Source organism: Papio anubis, chromosome 7 (assembly GCF_008728515.1).
Source record: "Papio anubis isolate 15944 chromosome 7, Panubis1.0, whole genome shotgun sequence".
Taxonomy (NCBI): Eukaryota; Metazoa; Chordata; class Mammalia; order Primates; family Cercopithecidae; genus Papio; species Papio anubis.
In genome coordinates this window covers 130,785,395-130,805,250 of record NC_044982.1, presented here as the reverse complement: position 1 = coordinate 130,805,250, position 19,856 = coordinate 130,785,395, and the positions used below count along the sequence as shown (strand labels likewise).

Genomic DNA, 19,856 nt, shown 5'->3' with positions numbered 1-19,856 from the left:
GATCGTTAAAGCAAAAAATAATAATGTATCATGGTTTTATAATGTATGTAGATACAATACATATAAAAATTATAGCCACAGGCACAGCAGTAAATGAACCTATATCATTGCAAGATTTCTACATTTTACAAGAAATGGTACAATATTATCTCTAGGTGGACAGTGAACAGCTAATGATGTATACTGCAATACCCAGAGTAACCACCAACATATTAGAGAAAAGAGATATAGCAAAAATGCCAATGGATAAATTAAAATGTTATTTTAAAAAAACTGAAATAATCCAAAAGGCAAAAAGGAAGAACAAAACAAACAAGCAAGCAAAATAAGCAAAACAAACCAGAAGCAACAAACAGAAAACAAATAATGAAATGTAGATCTAAATCCAATCATATCAATATAATTAAATAATAGTAAACTACATACTCCAATTAAACGGCAAAGACTATAACAATGTATAAAAAAGCAAGTCCCAACTATTGTGTATAAGAGATGTACTTTAAATACAGAGATACAAATCAGTTGAAAGTAAATGACTGGAATAATATATATCATGTAAACAGTAAATATAACAGGGCAAAAATGGCTACATTAATATCAGTTAAAATAGAGATCAAGACAAAGAGTATTAACAAAGGTAGGGACCAACATTTCATATTGTAAAGATCAATTCATCATCAAGACATAACAAAAATGTGTATGTACCTAGTAACAGAGTTTCAAAGTACATAAAGTAAAAACTAACAAAGAAAGAAAGAGACAGTGTAAAAAACCATGGTAAGGGATTATAACACCTTTCTCTTGGCAATTATCCAAAATCCAAGAAAAATGTCAGTTATCTAAACAATATTATCAACCACCTAAACCCGATTGATATTTGTAGAACATACACAACAGCAAAATATATATTTTTTCACAAAAATTTAATTGAAAATATATGCTGGGCCATAAAATAAGTCCCAATAAATTAAAAGTTAAAACCATACAAGCTGTGTTCTCTGACTATAACAGTATTCAATTAGAAATAAAAATAAGATATCAACAAAAATTTCAACTATTTGGAAATCAAATAACGTGCTTCTAAATAATCCATAAATCAAAGAAAAATCTCAAGGGAAATTAGGAAATACTTCAAAATGAATGATAATAAAATTACAGTATATCAAAGCTCGTGGGATGCAGGTGAAGCAGAGATTAGAAGAACATTTATAGCTTTAAAGGTTTATATTAAAAAAGAAGAAAGGTCTAAAATCAATGACCTAAGTTCTACCTCAAGAAGCTAGAAAAAGAAAAGCAAAGTAATCCCAAAATAATTAGAAGGAAGTAAGTAATGAACATCAGGGCAAAAGTCAATAAAATAGAAAGCAGACACGCAATGGAGAAAATCACCAAAGCCAAAAGCTATTTTAATTATTTTTAAAAATCAACAAGAATTGATAACCCACTATTTGGCCAAAGAAGAGAAAGAGAAAGAGAGACAGAGACATAGAGTGCATAAGATAGGGAGATCAAGAGGGTACAAATAATCAATATCAGAAATTAAAGAGACATTAAAAGTAAAGAACTGGGCATCTGTGTAGAAAAAAAGGAGTATTAATACCTTTACTTCACACAAAACCCAAAGATCAACTTAAAATGGATCATCTAAATAAAAAAGTAAAAACTATAAAATTTTTAGGGGAAACCACAGGAGAAAATATTTGTGACCTTGTAGTAGGAGAATATTTCTTAGGACACAAAACACACAAATCATAACAGAAATAAATGGTTAATTTAAAACCAAAAATAAAAAATCTCTTCAACAGGGCCTGGCATGGTGCCTCAAGCCTATAATCCCAGCACTTTGGGAGCCCGAGGTGGGCAGATCACTTGAGCTCAGGAATTCAAGACCAGCCCAGGCAACGTGGTGAAACCCATCTCTATTATAAGTACAAAAATTAGCCAAGCGTCGTGGTGGCATGCACTTGTAGTCTCAGCTACTCAGGAGGCTGAGATGTAGGAGGATAGCTTAAGCCCAGGAGGTCGAGGCTGCATTGAGCCAAGACTGCACCACTGTACTCCAGCTTGGGTGACTGCACAAGACCCCATTGCAAAAAATATATATATATATGTATCTTCAGCTATCATTAAGAAAACAAAAAAGCAAGTCACAGGATGGGAGAAAATGTTCATAGTACATATATCTGACAAAGGACTCGAATCCAGAATATATAAAGAACTTTTCCAACTCAATAGTAAAAAAACTAAAAGCTCAATAAAATAATGAACTAAAGATTGGAACAAACACTTCGAAAGATGAAACTTACAAATGGCAAAAAGCATACGAAAAGATTTTCAAAAAGAAGAAAAGAAGCTCAGCATCACCAGTTGACAAGGAAATGCACATTAAAACCACAATGAGACAGCACTCTATATCCCCTAGCACGGCTCAGTTTATTTTCTTTTGTTTTTATTTTTATTTTGGGGGCTTTCAAAGCCAGAAAACCTGCTAGACAAATTCTAAAAGAGCTATAAAACTGAATGGCTACATTTAAAAGGTTGGCAATACTAGGTCTGGGTTAGGATATGGAGACACTGGTACACTCAAACTGTAGGAAATTAAACTACTACAACCCCTTTGAAAAACCGACGGTCTCTCAGAAAGTTAAACTTATGCCTCCTCTTCCAACCCAGCTATTCCACTACCAGGAATTTACCCAAGAGGAATTGAAACTATGTTCACATAATGAGTTGTACTGTAATGCTCACTTCTGCTTTATTCACAATAGCCCTGAGCTAGAAACAACTCAAAAGTATTTTGTCAGGTGAATGAATAAACTGTGATATATTCATACAACAGAATACCACTCTGCAACAAAAGGGAATGCATACAACTTAGATGCGTCTCAAATCATTATGCTGAGTGAAAGAAGCCCGACACCGAAGAGTGCATGCTATAGGATTCCATTTCTAGAAATGGAAATCATACAGTGGATTCCCACTAAATGGGAATCCATAGTGACCAAAAGTGATAAAAAGTGACTCGCCACCTCCAAAAAAAAAAAAAAAAAAAAAAAAAATCAGGAATTGCCTAGGGATGAATGGAAAGCTGGGTTGCAAAGTGAAACCAGAGAATCTTTGGTGGGGTTATAGAAATGCTCTATATCTTGATGGCAGTGGTTATTTCACGGGTATACACACTGTCAAAACTCAGTGGATTATACACTTAAACAGAAACAATTATTTATGTAAGTTAATAAATAATGGAAACTTATTTATGTAAGTTAATAAATAACTAAGTTGACAAGGTAAAAAATAAACGATGATGAAAGCCTGAACATGGGCAATAAGAGGAGAGTTAGAGAGTGTGGGGCAGATTTAAGAAATACTTTTAAAAATTAAATTAACGGACTTGATACAATAAAACAAGACTATCTGCTTCTTAGTCTTGCAGAATATGACTACAGTGGAACGACAAAGAATAGCCTCAGACTGTTGCCTGGACTGTGCTACAGAAAAGATTGCTTCTGGGACTGAGAAGCAAATTGCATGGTTTTCCTGCTTTCAAACACTACCCCCTTGTGTTTATATGTGTAACGGATACCAACCCGATGGCTTGGGAGGCGCATGTGCCCTCCGCGAAGGGAGAAAATGTGTAGCACTTCTGAACATTTTTTGGAAATTATGTTACGAATGTTTGGCAGTCACCTCCCCCACCATTTCCCTCAGGCCCAGGGGTGTGGGCAGCTCGGGGGCTGTAGCACATACATAGAATGTGTGTTCCATAAGATGCATGTGGGGAGCCCGGTGCCTGGTGCTGCCACTCCAACATTACACAGAAAAATTATTAATAGTTCCAAGAATGCACAACAGACACACTGAGAGGCTCAGGTGTTACACAGCACACATCAAATGCAGGATGGACAAAACCAAGACATTTGACTCCTTTCCTCTGACTTTTGAATTGAGCTGTAAGTGTAGGATTTCCAACAGAGAAAAGTGTAACGAAATCTGTTCAGAGTTTCAAAAAGCTTATGAAGATAAATGCTTGCAATGTTATTTTAAGAACATTTTCTATATTGGAAATGGAGAATATTTCTTCTTCTCTAGAAGTTGAGCTAATAAAAAAATTGTTTGGAAAAAAACAGAAAGAAAAAAGAATGGGCATATTTTTGTTATCAGGAAGATTTTCTTTTTCACCTTTAGTTTAGAATCAGAGGGCGCATGTGCAGGTTGGTGACAAAGGTATATTGCGGGATGCTGAGGTTTGGGGTATGACCGAGCCCATCACCCAGGTAATAAGCATAGCACCTGGTAAGTAGTTTTTCAGACCGTTTCCCCCTCCCTCTCTCCCGCTTCTAGTAATCCCCAGTGTTTATTGTTCCCATGTTTATGTCTACCAAACACCGCATGTTCTCACTTATCAGCGGGATCAAGAAGATTTTAAATTGGTTGATGAAAATGTAGTCTGACAGGGCCAGGCTAGAGCAAGCTTTTAGGAGCCTGCTGTGTCATTTGGGTTTGGGGCAGAGGGAGGAGGGAGTTCCAAATCTAATGAGTTTAAACACAGGTAAGCACAAATGATGAATCCAGGGACTAAAATGATCCATATTCTCTGTTTTAAAAGAAAAGAAGAAAGGTTCTAGAGTGTCAGCCGTGACCTAGGAAAGGGCCTGTCCTTTTCTCTGAGACCAGGATGAGGTAGAGGGTCTTCCCTTCACTGTTTGTCCAGGAGCCTAATGTGATTTCAACATTTCAACAAAGTTTTCAAACATTAAAAATGGTAATAATCTCAGAGTTGATCTTAGCCTTTTCCCTTTTTTAAAGATGAAGTACCTGAGCCCAGACTGTTGGTGGCATGATTTGCCCAAGGTCATGCACAGATAATGGCAGAATGTGAGTCAGAACCAAAGTCTCCAAAAGGCTGAGTAATTAAGAAAGAATTAACATTGGTACTGTGCCAAGCACAATTCTAAGTGTTTTGTATATATTATTTAATCATAAAAAATTTCTTTCAAGTGGGAGTGATTATCCCCATTTCACAAACGCTGAAACTGATGCTCAGAGGGGTAGAATTACCCGCCCAGAGTCACTCTGCTTGTAAGCAGAGGTGTCAGGGTAAAAACACAAAGCCCTTAGATATAACTGCAGAGTTATGTAATACTAATGGCGCACTAGTAAATTTTTGAAAATAAAATCCCTAGGTTAAAAAGCTCTGATTGTGACATATGTCAATTTCTGTGATGTAAAGACCTCCTCCATAGCTAATTTCAAGTGACCAACATGACATCCCCGAATGGAGACCTGAGAAGCGATGCATGCCTTCCACTTTCATTAACCGGTATGAAGCAGCTCCAGCACAGCGCTGGATATGCCATGCAGTCCTGAACCCGTAGCTCAAGAAGGAGAACAGCTAAAATATTCTTGGGGAACAGCTAGGAACTGGACTGAGGACATGTGTAAGAACTAAGGCTCTTCAGTCTGAAACTAAGGGTTGCTTCTTTAAAACCAACAGCATTGTGGCTAAGAGAAGCACAGGCATGATCAATAAATCCCCAAATACTGCCGGGGCATGGAGCCAGAACAAATAATAGGAGCAATGACATCATACAAGACCATCAGCTTATGACACTCAAACTCTAAGACTTGATACGAATCCCAAACACCTATGAATTCTACAAATACTGGGGCCAACTGCTAAAAGAAGCTGCAATATTGCCAGCCTATAAGACTCATGTCCAGCCTCACCTTCCCGGGATGCACCTTTCAGGTTGCTGCAGACAAAGGACTTCTGGGCCCTATGGCCTGCTAGTAGGACCTGGCCTGTCCAAGCCCTGCTCTTCTTCACCTAAAGGTGAAATTCTCTTTTTTAAATTATCACACAGCTGAGTTTGATGCCAGTCTCCAACTTTGAGGATGAGCAAAAGAGAAAGAGTGATTCATTATGGGACATAGCTATCAATCTAAAATATTTATCAATGATAATGAAAGAGTCCCTGGGACCCAGGCAATTAAAGAAACAGTAACACATACAGCATTTACCATGAGCCAGGTACTTTTCTAATCACTTAAGTATTAACACATTTAATCGTCATAACAACTCTATGGAGAGGAAGCCATTTCACAGAGAGTTCCTATTTATCAACAAGCCAACTGAGGCATAGGACAGTTAACTTGCTCAATATCACATCACTACTAAGTGGCAGAGCTGAGATTTGTACTCAGGTAGTATGAGTATGGAGTCTGCAATTGTGCCCTTAACAAACGTAGCTACTTATTAATAAGAAGGGGAGTTACCAGATTTATCTACCAAAACTTTTGTGGTTTCTTTTAGGAGGTATTAATTAGATATCTATTTAAAAGTTTTCTGTGTTATGTTAGAAAGAAAAACAAAAGAACATGTAAGTTAGGTCACCCCAGGACTTCAGGGCCTGGAGAAGGACTGCTCAGCATCCGTACCGTAGAGCAATCAGGTGGAGAGTTGAGCAGCAACGTGTCAGCATTAGCGATCATTCACAATTAGCAAGGAACAGCGTCAGCAGAGTGTGTGTAAATTATCAACTAGTCTGAGAGTCAAAGAGGAAAACCAAGTATTTGAATGTCACCTCTGATCTCCTAGGAGAGGAGATCTCTACATGGCCCAGCTATGTATGATGAAATATTGATAAAGAATACATGTATTTTTAATAGTGCTAAAGACAGTGATAAGGAGTCCTGAGTTTGAGTCACCTTGGAAGAAGCCACTGAGGGTCCTGTGACCCAACCAAGAACCTATGTAACCCACATCCTCTAATCTTAGCAATTTGGAGAAGGCATCCTTTCTCTTTTGGATCTCAAAGATGATGGCACCTGTCTGGAAGGTGTCAAAATGATGTTACCCTCAGAAAATATTGAAAGAAGTAAAACAATGGCCTCAGGAAAGTTTAAAAAAAAAAAAAAAAAAAACAAGAACAGAAACAATGACAAAATAAATTAAAACCCATGATATTTAGTATTCTAAAATAGGTTTAAGTCTAAATGTATTATTAAATCCTGTCATTATGTAACTTATTTTGTATATATTGTCTGCTGTAAAGGTGGATGTCTGAAGTGGCCAAAAGCAATTAGCCATACTAAATTTGTATTAGAATTTAAATAGTTTCAGGGAATTTAATCAATCAAATTGATAATCATTATTGATATGCTCAAAAAAACTGGTTTTCAAAGTCTTGCTTATTAGATAGACATAGCTGACACTGCCACCCACCCCCCCAACATCCTCTGGGCATTCCTGTTTCCTAACAGGCCACTGGTGATTCTTTATGTGGGGGCTTCCTTTGACCACCAGAGTCCAACTGGCTCTGCCAAGGGCAGGCCGGAACTGCCACAACCCTCTGGAGTGGGCCTCAGCCAATGACTGATGGGAGTTAGTGGATAAATGCCCCAGCTTTCTGGTCTTCCAGTAAGGAAAGCTCAGGGTCACTTCCACACCATCTCCCAGAGATCCCCAGCAGGAATGAGCCTCAGCTGTCCCTAGGGCGACCTCCTTGATATGGCACCGCTATTGGCTCTCTTCCCTTCCCTGTCTCATTTCCCCATTCCCCTAGTGGGGCTTCCTGAGATCACCTCCCAGATAAACTATCTGGACTCCACATTTCAAGGTCTGGAGCAACCCAAACTAAGGTAAGAGATGAGTTTAATACACTGAGCATGAACAAACATAGCGATTTCTAAGACTACTCCCCATTTGCAATGTTCCCTTGGATATTTAAGAATCTACCAGTAGGAGAGCTTGCTTTAGCAGCACAGCCAGAGGTGGGCGTGGGGGACAGTCTTGGTGGACCTTCTGCCTCTCCTGTCAGCACGTCTTTCCTCTCTCCTGTGACTGCCCCCTCTTTGGACACATGGGCTTACATGGGCTTCCACTAGGGCCCTCATTTTCTGACTCTTACTGGGGAAGGTGTGCTTCCTCCCACAGGGAGCTGCAATTTCAGGAAGGAATCTCAGAAAGAGAAATGTTCATTCACAAGGCTGGCGCTGAGCCAATGACTGTGGACGGGAAGACAGGAGTGGAAATGGGGAAAACACCCATTTACTCAGCTTCAAAAGACAGAGACTCTTGGGCTTTGAATCTGGTACCAAGCCCCTGTGGGCCACGAGGGACTTCTGGTTATGACTGCTGTAAGGCAACCCCTCAAAAACAGAGTGAATGAAGGCGCAGCTCACTACCCACTCAAACATAGTAGTTCAGAGCTCAGGCTCTGGATCCAGGCTTACCCATCTCTATTGTAACTTTGGGCAGACTTCCTAATGTCCCCAAACCTCAGTTTCACTATCTATAAAAGGGGGAAAATATCATCTAACTCAGAGGGCATCCCTTTTAATAAAGAGAGAACAACAATAATACTTTTAAAATTATTGAGTGCTTAGTACATGCCAGGCACCTTCTATACATTCTCATTTCACAGTCACCCACACGTAGCACAGTTATGATCCCTCCTTTATAATGATAAGAAACTTCCCCCAAATCACCTAGCTGATAAGAAGCAGATCCAGGGTTCACACTTGGGTAAGCTGGATTCCACTCTTAACTTCTGTGTTATACAGAACATATCCAAAGTAACTAACAGTGTCCAACACACACCCGGGCTTAATCGAAGTTCTCTCTTCTCTTTTTTCTTACTTCATCATTGTCTGCCGGGCTCTCTCACTGGGGAAGGACTATAACGAGGAACACAGACAAGGACAGGTGCTTGGCAAACCAGCTTTTCACGAAGTCTCAAAAGGCAAAGGCTCAATGCCAAGCTCTTAATAAAGAACCTCTAGAGCAAATAGATTTTGACTTCTCCTTCTATTAATACCTAACCTTGTAAGGTTCTTCCAACCCCATAATTTTCTTCTCTGGAACCTTTACAAAATCCCCAAATGACTTTCAAAAAGCCAGAAAGTCAAGAATACTAAGCATCTGAAAGTTTCAGGTAAAATTAAATCCCCTCTAAAACATCTTCACTCGATGTGATAGGAGAGCACTGCATTTAGGAGTCTTTTAGCCTGGCTCTGACATTTATTAAGCTGGGCAACCTTCAGCAAAACCACCTGTCGTCTCTGTGCCTCTGTTTTCTCATTTATCAATACAGAGATAATAATCTTAGTCTTGCCTTTCTGAAAGTTGCAGAGAGAATCATGTGAGGAATGTACACGAACATATCTCACAAATTATAAAGCACTGGACAAATGTAGGGAATTATCAGTGCTAATCAACAGCTTATCAGGCTCGCTAGGATGATTCTTTAATAAGAAAAAGTAGAACTAAAAAGCAGAAGTGAGCAGCAACTGGAATGAGGAGAGTCTGACGGTAAAGGAAAAACAGCTGTCAGAACCTCATTTTCAAGGCTGGCACTTAACCCTCAATCAATTTTACAAGGCCGGGAAATAGCCATATTTTTAATTAAGTGTTGGTGGTAGGCTTAGCAACATAAAATTTAATGGTAGGGAAGACATCAACTTGCAAGAAACACAGATTCTTACCTCTCCTTCTAAGAAAGATATCTTTTCTAAAAGCTGCAGTATTAAGAGCTGTTTCTGTTGCAACTTTTTCTTTAATGATTCAATCTAGAAAGAAAGGGATGGAAAATTGTTAACCAAAAATATATAATTGTACAAGTACAAGTTTATCAACTGGAATAGATGCCTTTAGTTTTCATTTACTCTTATTTTTATTTCTATTTTTCCTCATTTCCAGTGGGGCTGGATGGTTTTCACTGAAACAGCCTCCGTGCTGATTCTCTGTGTTTCGCGGAACAGTATTAACACGAGACGCTCCAAGACAGGGGGATTTTGTGAACAGGCGAGGTTGGGGCAGCAGACATGATTCTGGAGTCACAGCTAATTAGCTTTGATTAATCCAACATTTCCACACTGATTTTACTGTGTAACCCTTTAAAACATCCAGTCGATCTTCCAGAGAATGTGCTTTGGGAAATATAGATACAACTCTCCAAAAAATGATTATTCAGCTTGAATTTATAGGGCAGCCTGCATTTCAAACATTTGGCTGTGTTATTCAATACATTCATATTTGTTCAACCAAGTGTCAAAAGTTGGTTTGAAAAAAGGATCATTAGAAGTCTCATTAAAAGTGTTGAAATTCAGAGGACCAAAGACTCATGTGGCCTAGAGTAAGCAAGAAAGGCTTCCTAAGAAGACCCATCTTGGCCGGGCGCGGTGGCTCAAGCCTGTAATCCCAGCACTTTGGGAGGCCGAGACGGGCGGATCACGAGGTCAGGAGATCGAGACCATCCTGGCTAACATGGTGAAACCCCGTCTCTATTAAGAAATACAAAAAACTAGCCGGGCGAGGTGGCGGGCGTCTGTAGTCCCAGCTACTCGGGAGGCTGAGGCCGGAGAATGGCGTGAACCCGGGAGGCGGAGCTTGCAGTGAGCTGAGATCCGGCCACCGCACTCCAGCCCGGGCGACAGAGCGAGACCCCGTCAAAAAAAAAAAAAAAAAAAAAAAAAAAAAAAAGACCCATCTTTGTTTTTATAATATATTGTATCTTAGATCACTCTTTGCTTTCCAATCATGTCTCCCTAGAAAAACCGTAGCTTCCCTGAAGGCAGGAACCAGAGTACTCTGTACCAGGCCATGTTATGCATAATAATGGGAACAGTATGTAGGGTCATTAATAACACATTAACTTTCCAAAACTCTTGTATATTAAATTTTTGTGCTCACAGAATAATTTTTAAAAAGCACTCTCAGGCCAAGCACAGTAGTTCATTCCTATGATCCCAGCACTTTGGGAGGCCAAGAGAGGAGGATTGATTGAGCCTAGGTGTTCGAGACCAGCCTAGGCAACATAGTAAGACCCTGTCTCTACAAAAAATCAAAAAATTAGCTGGGTGTGGTGGTGTGTCCCTGTAGTCCCAGCTGCTTGGGAGGCTGAGGTGAGAGGATTGCTTGAGCCCAAGAGGTCAAGGTGGAAGTCAGCTATGATGGTGCCACTGTACCCTAGCCTGGGTGACAAAGTGAGACATTGTATCAAAACAAAACAAATTTTAAAATCCTTCTCAGTGCGAAATGACAACAATCCTATGGAAGTGAATCTAGCAGTATCTAGAAAAAGTACATATGCATTAACCCTTTCACTCAGTAATTCCATTTTTAGGAATAGATCCCAAAGATACACCAGCCAAAATATGAAATGATATGAACAAAGGATTTTTGTTATTTTAGGAAACACAAAACAGAACTCCATCAATAAGTGACTGGTTATATAAACCATGGTATGATGGAGGTCTATGTAACCTTCCAAAAAATGCAGATCTCGAAAACACTGAAGAAGTGTATTTCAAGGTAGACAGTATACTCGCTTTGATGTAAAACAGGCGGGGACACATGAATGCATATTTATTTGCAAAAGAAACACAGCAAAAACAAAATAAACCCTAATTATTAATAAACAGTTACCAATAGGGAAAGGGAAGAACTTAGGTGAAGGAGAAAGAATAAGTTATTACATAGGTTTATGTAATAAACATAAGCCTAGTTACATAGGTTTAACTTTGAAAGCATTATTTTATAGATTCAAAAAATACAATGAAGCCAAAAAGAAAAAAGTGAACCCTAAAATCTGAGAACAAACTGAATTGAAGAAATGATGTGTATCACAAATTGGTAAGAAGTATTAATTCAAGTGTTGTTAGAATACAGTAATTTGACTCAATATTCTTAGTGGATTATCAAAGATAAATAGAGCTGCAAAGTAATCTCTCATTCACTGGGAAGACTGTTAGTAGTAACACTGAAGTTATTTTGAAACCATTTGATATATATTGTAGTATCATCATGTTTGGAACCAAGATTTTTACTGTAAGAGAAAGCAATACAAGTATGAAATCAAAGAAGTAAACAAAATTTTGTTCAATTTAAAATGACAGTATCAGTATGAATTCATAATTTTTATTTTCTTTTGTAAAATACGTATCCCTACCCTATCTACTGAGAAAACTTGGAAACAATAAGAACATAATATGTCCAGGTTGTGGTCTCTAAATAGCATTCCCCACTGAAAAAACACAGGACATCTTGGTGAAATGGCTCATTTCAGGGGACAAAAAATAAACTAGATGAACCTGAGATACCCTGTTATGCCTGAAAACAAGGACATGAGGTGTCTCCCATTGGGCCAAGGATGGAACATTCTGAACATCAAAAATAATAATGAGTGTAATTGAGTAAAACACATGAAATATACAGATACCAAAGAACATAAGTATTATATTTCTTAAAAAAAAAAAAAAACAGTAACAGCTCACTGAACTCCAATGGATGTAAAAAAGGCATCAACTCCTTACTTGGAAAGCAGTTTGGAGGAAAAAATAAAGCATCTATCTTGCCTTCTTTGTTTAAAATGCATTTTGAGATTCTAAAAAGCCCTAGTTTATGAGGAAAAGTTTTACTTGACAGAATAATTCCAGTTAATCAATGGCCAAGGAACGACAGAATTAGAAAATCACAATTTTGCAATTTCTATGAAATAATGGCTTTAAGCATTCATCATCAGTAGATTAAACAGTGATGGTGAAAGCTGATGAAGAAACATTCAACCATGTTTTGGGTTGTCACCTCTTGGCTCCATTATCAGCCTTGGCATCACCCAAGGTGGAACCACCAGACATTCTACACCCCAGAAGTGATATACGATGAAACACACACATCACCCATGAAGTGTTCTTGCCTTTCCGAAAAGCTGAAACTTGATGTAATCAAGCTTCTAGAGCTAATAAGAACACAAAAAGTTGTATCCAGAATGTGAACATTTTTACAAGACAACTGACTCAGTCCTTAGGTAGGAATAAAACTAGTTGGGAGAGATGGGGGCAGCAATGCTCTAGCTTAAGAGACTTTAGAAACATAACTAAATATAAACACAATGTATGCTGATTGGAACAAAGCATCAGAAAAAAAGACACTTTGGAAAATGTTATTGCAGGTTGGTATTAAATAACAGCAAGGAATTATTAATTTCGTTAGGTGTGATGATGGTGTTATAATTATGTAAGAAAAAGTCCATATGTTCAGAGATGCATGGTGAAGTGTATAGGAAACATATGCAGAATGTCTGAGATTTGCTTTAAAATACTGCACAAGAGGGGAAAAAAGAGGAAGGAGTAGATAAAGCAAGTATGGCCAAATCTTGCTATTTGCTGAACCTGGGTAACGTAGAGGGCTCCATCAATTATTCTCTCTGTTCTGCGTGCATTTGGCATTTTCATTATCAAATATTTTAAATTTCACATGGTGTCAAAAAAATGTAATCCTCTGACACGAAAAGTAAACCATACAAAGTAGAATAGAAACACCCATAAGAAAAAATGTCCAATGTTAATAATAATTAAAGACATTACCAATTAAAAACAGTAATGGGTTACCCTTGACTACCTATTAAATTTGCCCAAAACTATTGACTGAAGAAATGAGTGTTGGCAGGGCTGGGAGGGGCAGCTCCTCTCCTGTGTTGCAGGTGGCTTTGTGAATTAGTATGACCCTTCAGGCAATTTAGCAATAAATATTAAGAGCCATAAAGCTGTTCATACCCTTTGATCCACTAATCCCACTCCTGGGAATTTATCCTAAGGATATAATTCAAACATAGGAAAAAGCTCTATATATAAAGATGTTCTTGCTCCCATTATTTATAATAGAGAGAAAATGGAAATAACCTTAATGTCTAGCACTAAAGGAATGGGTAATAAATTACAAAATATCAATTTGATGGAGTATATTACACAAACACTAAAAACAAATACACTGCAAAATGGAAAGTTTACAAAAAGCCTCAAGGGATAGAAAAGCAAAAGTTTACAATGATGAAAGTAAAAGCTGGAACAGAAGTTGGATAAATGAAATACTTCTGGGGTTGTGGTAGGGTTAAAGTTTGTTTTGTGTAAACTTCCTTCCATTTTTGTAGAAATAATTTCCAAAAAATACTCTCATAGTGTGCCTTTTTCTTTCCTTTTTATGGTATTAAGATTGTTAACGTTGACTTTTAAAATCTTTAAATGAAAGGAACTAAAAGGTTCCAAGAAAGTCAGGGGTAATATTTAATCAAATGATGTAAAAGGTGATGTTAAATATACTTGTTTCACTGTCTCTGAAGAAATCAGAGTGGCTTATGAGGCAAGGAAAGCAAGAAAGGTGGTTTTAAAACAGATTAATGAGCAGCTCATAGTAAGATATTGAGAGGATTCTACTGGTCACTGTCCCCTAGATTGTAGTTTAAAAAATAAATCAATGGCAAATACATCACCTAGAGAGAATGCTGTAGGGAGAAGGTCTCTGGAATTCTCATGAGAGAGCAGAGGGCTGATGCTAGCCTGGAGAGACACCTGGTTCTGGGGAGAAGGAGCCGGACAGCAGTAGGATTTGAGGGTGCTGTAGCTTCTAACAAGGCTCATGGTTTTCAGCAATGGTCCTCCAAGAAGCAACTATGCTATTGCGCTAAATGAATGCTGTCTGTGCAGATTACCTTTTGTCCTGGAACATTTCTTACAGAAACATCTTTTCTAGTATGTTCTGTGATCTGAATTGACTTGTTCAGATAAGAGCATAAAGGATGCTACGGCTGGCAGAGTCAGTGCACTGCTGGCCCCAAGGGGTGCCAACCTTGAATCCTAACTTAGTCTCCCCAGTGGTCTGCCCTGAAGAACCTCCCATGCCTTTCCCAAGTGATGCACTCAGTTTCTAAAATAAGTAGACTCACATGCTCCTGGGTTTGATTGCCTCCTAGGAACATCTGACTCTCAAGCCTTTGGTTCTTTTTTCACAATCTTTAAGTCAAGTGGCTGGTATTATTTCTGACTACTAACTTCAAAGAACCTTGAAATATTGTCTTTTGTACCACCTAGCACATGAAAAACACTCAAAAGGTAGCTACTATTATGTGATTACTGATGTTTCTCCTTCCCTAGACTGTGAGCTTCCCAAGAGTAAAGACCTTGATCATCTTTATATTCTCAGATAACAAATGAATGAATCAACGAATCCATCCAGCTACTCCTAAACAATCCATCCCATAGACTTCAGGAGAAAAACTGTCTGGAACAGACACGTGGAGTCCCAGTTGGACCAAGATGATCTTGCTAAACACATGTCCCCAGAGCAACCCCCAAATCAGGAGTTACTCCAAAATCCAGGGTACCATATAGCTGGTATGCAAGAAATCCATTAGGCACCTTTGCTCTCACTTCTTGATGTATTACATGTTTAAGTTTGACCTTCAATTTACCCTTCACAAAGCTGCATTTAGTTCTAGCTGTCACCAGGTGGTGGTAAATGACGCAACTCACCAGGCTCCAATCAGGGCATTAAGAACTGAGACATTAGAAGCACTGATTTTCTGGACCTCACCTATTTGATTTATGCAACAACAGAATCTTGCAACAGCTAAATTTAAACATGAAATAGTAGCCCCCCCTTACAGAACAAGGGGAAAAACACATTTTCATAAAATCTGGGACCTTTTAACTGATATTAATATAATTTTTTCTTTTTTGTTTTGATGAGTATGTTTCTTTGTAACTCAGACTGAATATGTGAATATGTGCCTTGCAGCCCGATCAATCATGCAGGATGTTAGTCTCTAAGAATACAGGCCAGTTTGATATCTAAGGAGGGAGGGGAAACAAAAGTTCTTTTAATTTCTTAAAACTGATCATGGCTTCTCCCCGCCCCATTAGCTACAATCGAGTTACCTGCATAGGTGGTTTGAGCTAAGTAATCATCCTTAACCATGGTCACATGCTGGAATCCCATGGAGGGAGCTTTTACAAAATACAGATGCTCTGGCACCAGAAATGCAGAATATCTCACTCTCTCAATTAAAAACCCCCTACATTTTTAATGTTCAGACTCACTAGCATGGCACGGGAGGCCCTTCCGCTGTGCTCCCTATTTTCCCACTTTCATTTCATGCCCGTACTGTCCCTACAATGAACCCTAAATTTCGGACACTCCATCGTCTCAGCCCTGCATGAACACACTACGGTCCTGCCTCTAGGACTTTGCACACACAGGCTGGTGTCTCCATTAGGAATGCCTCCCCACCCTCTATCCCCTTTTCCACCGGAAAAACTGCTGCTGTCACAATCCACCCACAGTCACCTCCCAGGCCAGTGCTTTCCAAGTCCTCCAGGCTGGCTTCGTGTCCCCCTCCTCTGTGATGGCTCAGCCTTTGAACCTACCCCTGTTAGGACACATCACAGTTACTGCCATCCTCGGTTGACTTCTTTCCCTTGTACAAGACCCCAAACCCACAGGGAACAAGTGTTTAGTGCATCAATTATCTCATATAAAAGATAACTTTTCTCAGGAGCTGAAATCACCCTTGCCAATCCACACATTTAAAGAAAAACTGCTTTAGAAACAGATTGCTATCTTAAAAAAAAAAAAAAAAGTTCCCCAATATGTTTTAAAAGAGCTTATATGTCAACCAGACCAAAGTGAAATTGTACAAAAATGTAGTATGGTTCTGGTATGGATTCAGTGAGGAATCCACAGCTAGAAGTTGTGAGGCTTCTTAACTTCCTGGAATTTCTTTCCATGAGTAACATGGAGGACACAGTCCATTTCACATCAGAGGACAGAAATGAGATGGCTCTCGCATTGCAGTTATGTGAGTAGCACTCAATTGTGCAAGACTCATGAAACATAACTCAGGATTGAACTTGGGGACTGTGGAGAGAAATGAATGAAGAAAACACAGCAGCAAATAAGTGTTAAATACCAGACAGCACTTGACATGGGCTGTTAATAAATTGTGCTTCGGGGTATTTTCTTTCACCAGCTGGCAAAGGATAACAAACACGAAAAATGCCTTATGTAAAACAGGACACACTCCAAACCAGAGCATATAAAAGGTGCACATCACTTTTATTTCGTACTGGGAGTGTCATGTGTACAATCAACTCCCCCTCCTGTCCGCTCTTACTGATAATAGGAGGAGGTTAAAACTGACGGCATACTTAAGAGTTTCCCGCTGAGACAAAGAAAAACCAGCCACGATGGTAACAGAAAATGTCACACCAAAACTTGATCAATCTCTCACAAATGAAAGGCTAGCCAAAAGAGGGGAACCATTAACATAATTAATTGGGAGTCCATTAGGCTGAGGTGGCTCCAGTGCCTTGGGTTCTAACCTAAGCAAACTGAAACCCAGCTCAGAGTGAATGGTCATGGCTTAGGAAGATGAAATTTAAAATTTAACCAATCAGGAAACACCAACTAACCTTTAAATAGGGAATTTTTTTTTTTTTTTTTTACCGCGTCTCCCTCTGTAACCTAGGCTGTAGCATAGTGGTACAATCACAGCTCAATGCAACCTCAAACTCCTGGGCTCAACAGGTCCTCCCACCTCAGCCTCCCAAGTAGCTAGGATTACAGGCGTGATCAACCGTGCCTGGCTAATTTTTTAATTTCTTGTAGAGACAGGGTCTCGCTATGTTACTTAGGCTGTTCTGAAACCCCCAGCCTCAAGCAATCAATCCTCTTGCCTCAGCCTCCCAAAGTGCTGGGATTACAGGTGTGGCCTAAGTACAGACTTTCTGCTTTAACCAATCAAATATTTCCCTTGTCTTGTTTCCATAAACGCCTATAAAAGCTTTTCCCTCAAGCGCCCTAGGTGAAGCCCTCAATTGCTTGTGGCCTGGTGCTGCCTGCTCAAATAAACTCTTTAAAAACAGAAAATGAAAAACAAAACTGAAACGGTCACATTTAATCAAACTGCTTAAATCTTATAAGGAAAATGGAATTCAATATTTTAAATCCACATTAAGTTTATTTTATTTCAACATTTATTCGACATTATTGTTTATTTAAAATTTGTTTTATTTTGTTTTCATTGTAAATGAATGAAGTCTGAGTGAGCTCTAGAAAATTCCATCCCTGACCCAGTCAGTTCACCATTTCCCTGGATTTCTATGGAGAACTTCAAGCTATTTCCTTGTGAAATTTTCAGATTTTCAAATAATGTAATGGCATACATGTCCCCTGAAATAAACATTTTAAATTATTTTATTTGAAATTTGTTTATGATGTTTTCATTTCATTTTCATTTCATTGTTTTCAAAATCAGAGTGTCGGGGCTGTGTGTACTTGCACACATCGCAAAACTCAACCACAGGTTAACAGGTCACCACAGCTCCCCAACCACCATCCCCAACACCCCTGCTTTGTTATTCCTTCTCACGGGCCCTCATTTGTAGACATTCTGCTTAAAACAGCTTTAACAAAAGAATAATTCATTTTCACACTGAAAACTTTATCAAAGATGTATAACTGCCAATCAAAGCATCTAATCAAAATGAGATTACTAGGGCTATGAATTCTAGGTCAAAATAGAGCAATATGATACTTTATTGTGAGTTCTTACAGCCTTTTCAAGGGAAATTTATGCCAATACATTATTTGAAAATTTGAAAATTTTACAAGGAAATACCTTGAAGATCCCCGTTATTGTTTTCGAAACCCCTAGAAATCCAGGGAAATGGTGAACTGACTGGGTCAGGGACAGAACCTTCTAGAGCTCACTCAGGCTTCAGCCGTTGTCTCCCTCTGGCTGCTCTTTTCCTGACAGTGCCGTGTCTTTAACCCAACTCTTGATCCCTCTATGATCTGGCAAACCATTGTTTCCATTTCCCTTAACAAAAGAGGAATTGTGTTTGATCTCCACACACCCACTCTGAATATGAGAATAATTGATATTTTACATTCTTCCTCTGAAAAAAGTGTTTTAGTTTTGCTCTAGCATTCCTTAATTCTATTTTGGAAGTCCTGTAACATTGTAATTTCATAGTTATTGTATTTTTAAAAGTGCATTCTCTTTGATAAAAGCCACCACAAAATGTAAGAATAAAAAGAATAAAGCTCAGCCTCTTTTTAACAAAAAAAAAAAATGCATAGAGAAATATGACAAGATCAGAATCTGCCCTGCACTAATGCAGCATGAAAGAAGAGTTTAATAAGGATGAAGAAAATGGTACATTATCTCATTTGGGGGGGAGTAAAGGAAATGAATTAAGGCCACAACAAAACGAAACTGAAAAATTGCTAAATGAGGCACTGAGTGGGGAAAATGAAAAATCAATGAAGGAATGGAGGGGAAAAGGTACATTTTTCATCTTCATGATGCTTGATTGGGTTTGTGGAAATTCATTTTCAATTAATGTGTCTTGTGGCATTCAGCCAGGCTAGATATGAACATGGCACATATTTTAATCAATTTTTTCCTATTAAGTTTGAAGTAATATATAATAATAGAACTATACCATTCAAAAGGATCGGTTGCAACTGGCTTCTGAGGTAAAATAATGTAATTTGGTTTGATTTCTATCTTATATTAAAGATAACCCAACTTCTCCTGAAGGAGAGGAGGAGCACTCTGGCTCCCCCGGATACCTAAATATGACTTGGCTATACAAATGTCAGGGAAGGACGGTTAAACTGCTTCCCAATCTGGGCACATTCTCTGAGAAGGAAGAAAGAAGGAGCGTGCAAGCTACAGGAACTTTGCTGGGTTAGCTCATGGTTCTCAGAAACAACCCCATGTGGTTATCCCCTCCAGACCAGGAAACTGAGGTTCCAAGACTTTCATCATTCATTCATTCCCTTCACAATCATCCAGATGCTTATATGGCTGAGATTAAGACCCAAGCAAGTGTCTGTGAGGGCAAGGCCCAGGCTGTCCTATTCACACCACACCCTGTTCAGAGGTTTGCTTGCTTCCATCCTCCCTGTGATGACAACCTATGGCTGCCAAGCTGTCCTGGAGAATTGGCAGGGCTGGGAAGAAGGTTGATATGTGACATGTCTGTCACAAAGGATCTGCTGGGGCCCTAAT

The 19,856-nt window shown here is 38.8% G+C and overlaps 1 protein-coding gene and 1 pseudogene across 1 annotated transcript in view; both read right to left on the bottom strand.

Moving 5' to 3' along the window:
• The window catches only part of MYZAP (myocardial zonula adherens protein), a 94,153-nt gene that overhangs the window by 14,234 nt on the left and 60,063 nt on the right, over window positions 1-19,856 (bottom strand). The window contains exon 11 of the mRNA XM_021940605.2: window positions 9,487-9,570. Within this exon, the coding sequence (XP_021796297.2) occupies window positions 9,487-9,570 (84 nt within the window). The remainder of the gene's footprint in view (window positions 1-9,486; window positions 9,571-19,856) is intronic.
• LOC116276058 lies at window positions 2,463-2,519 on the bottom strand (annotated as a pseudogene).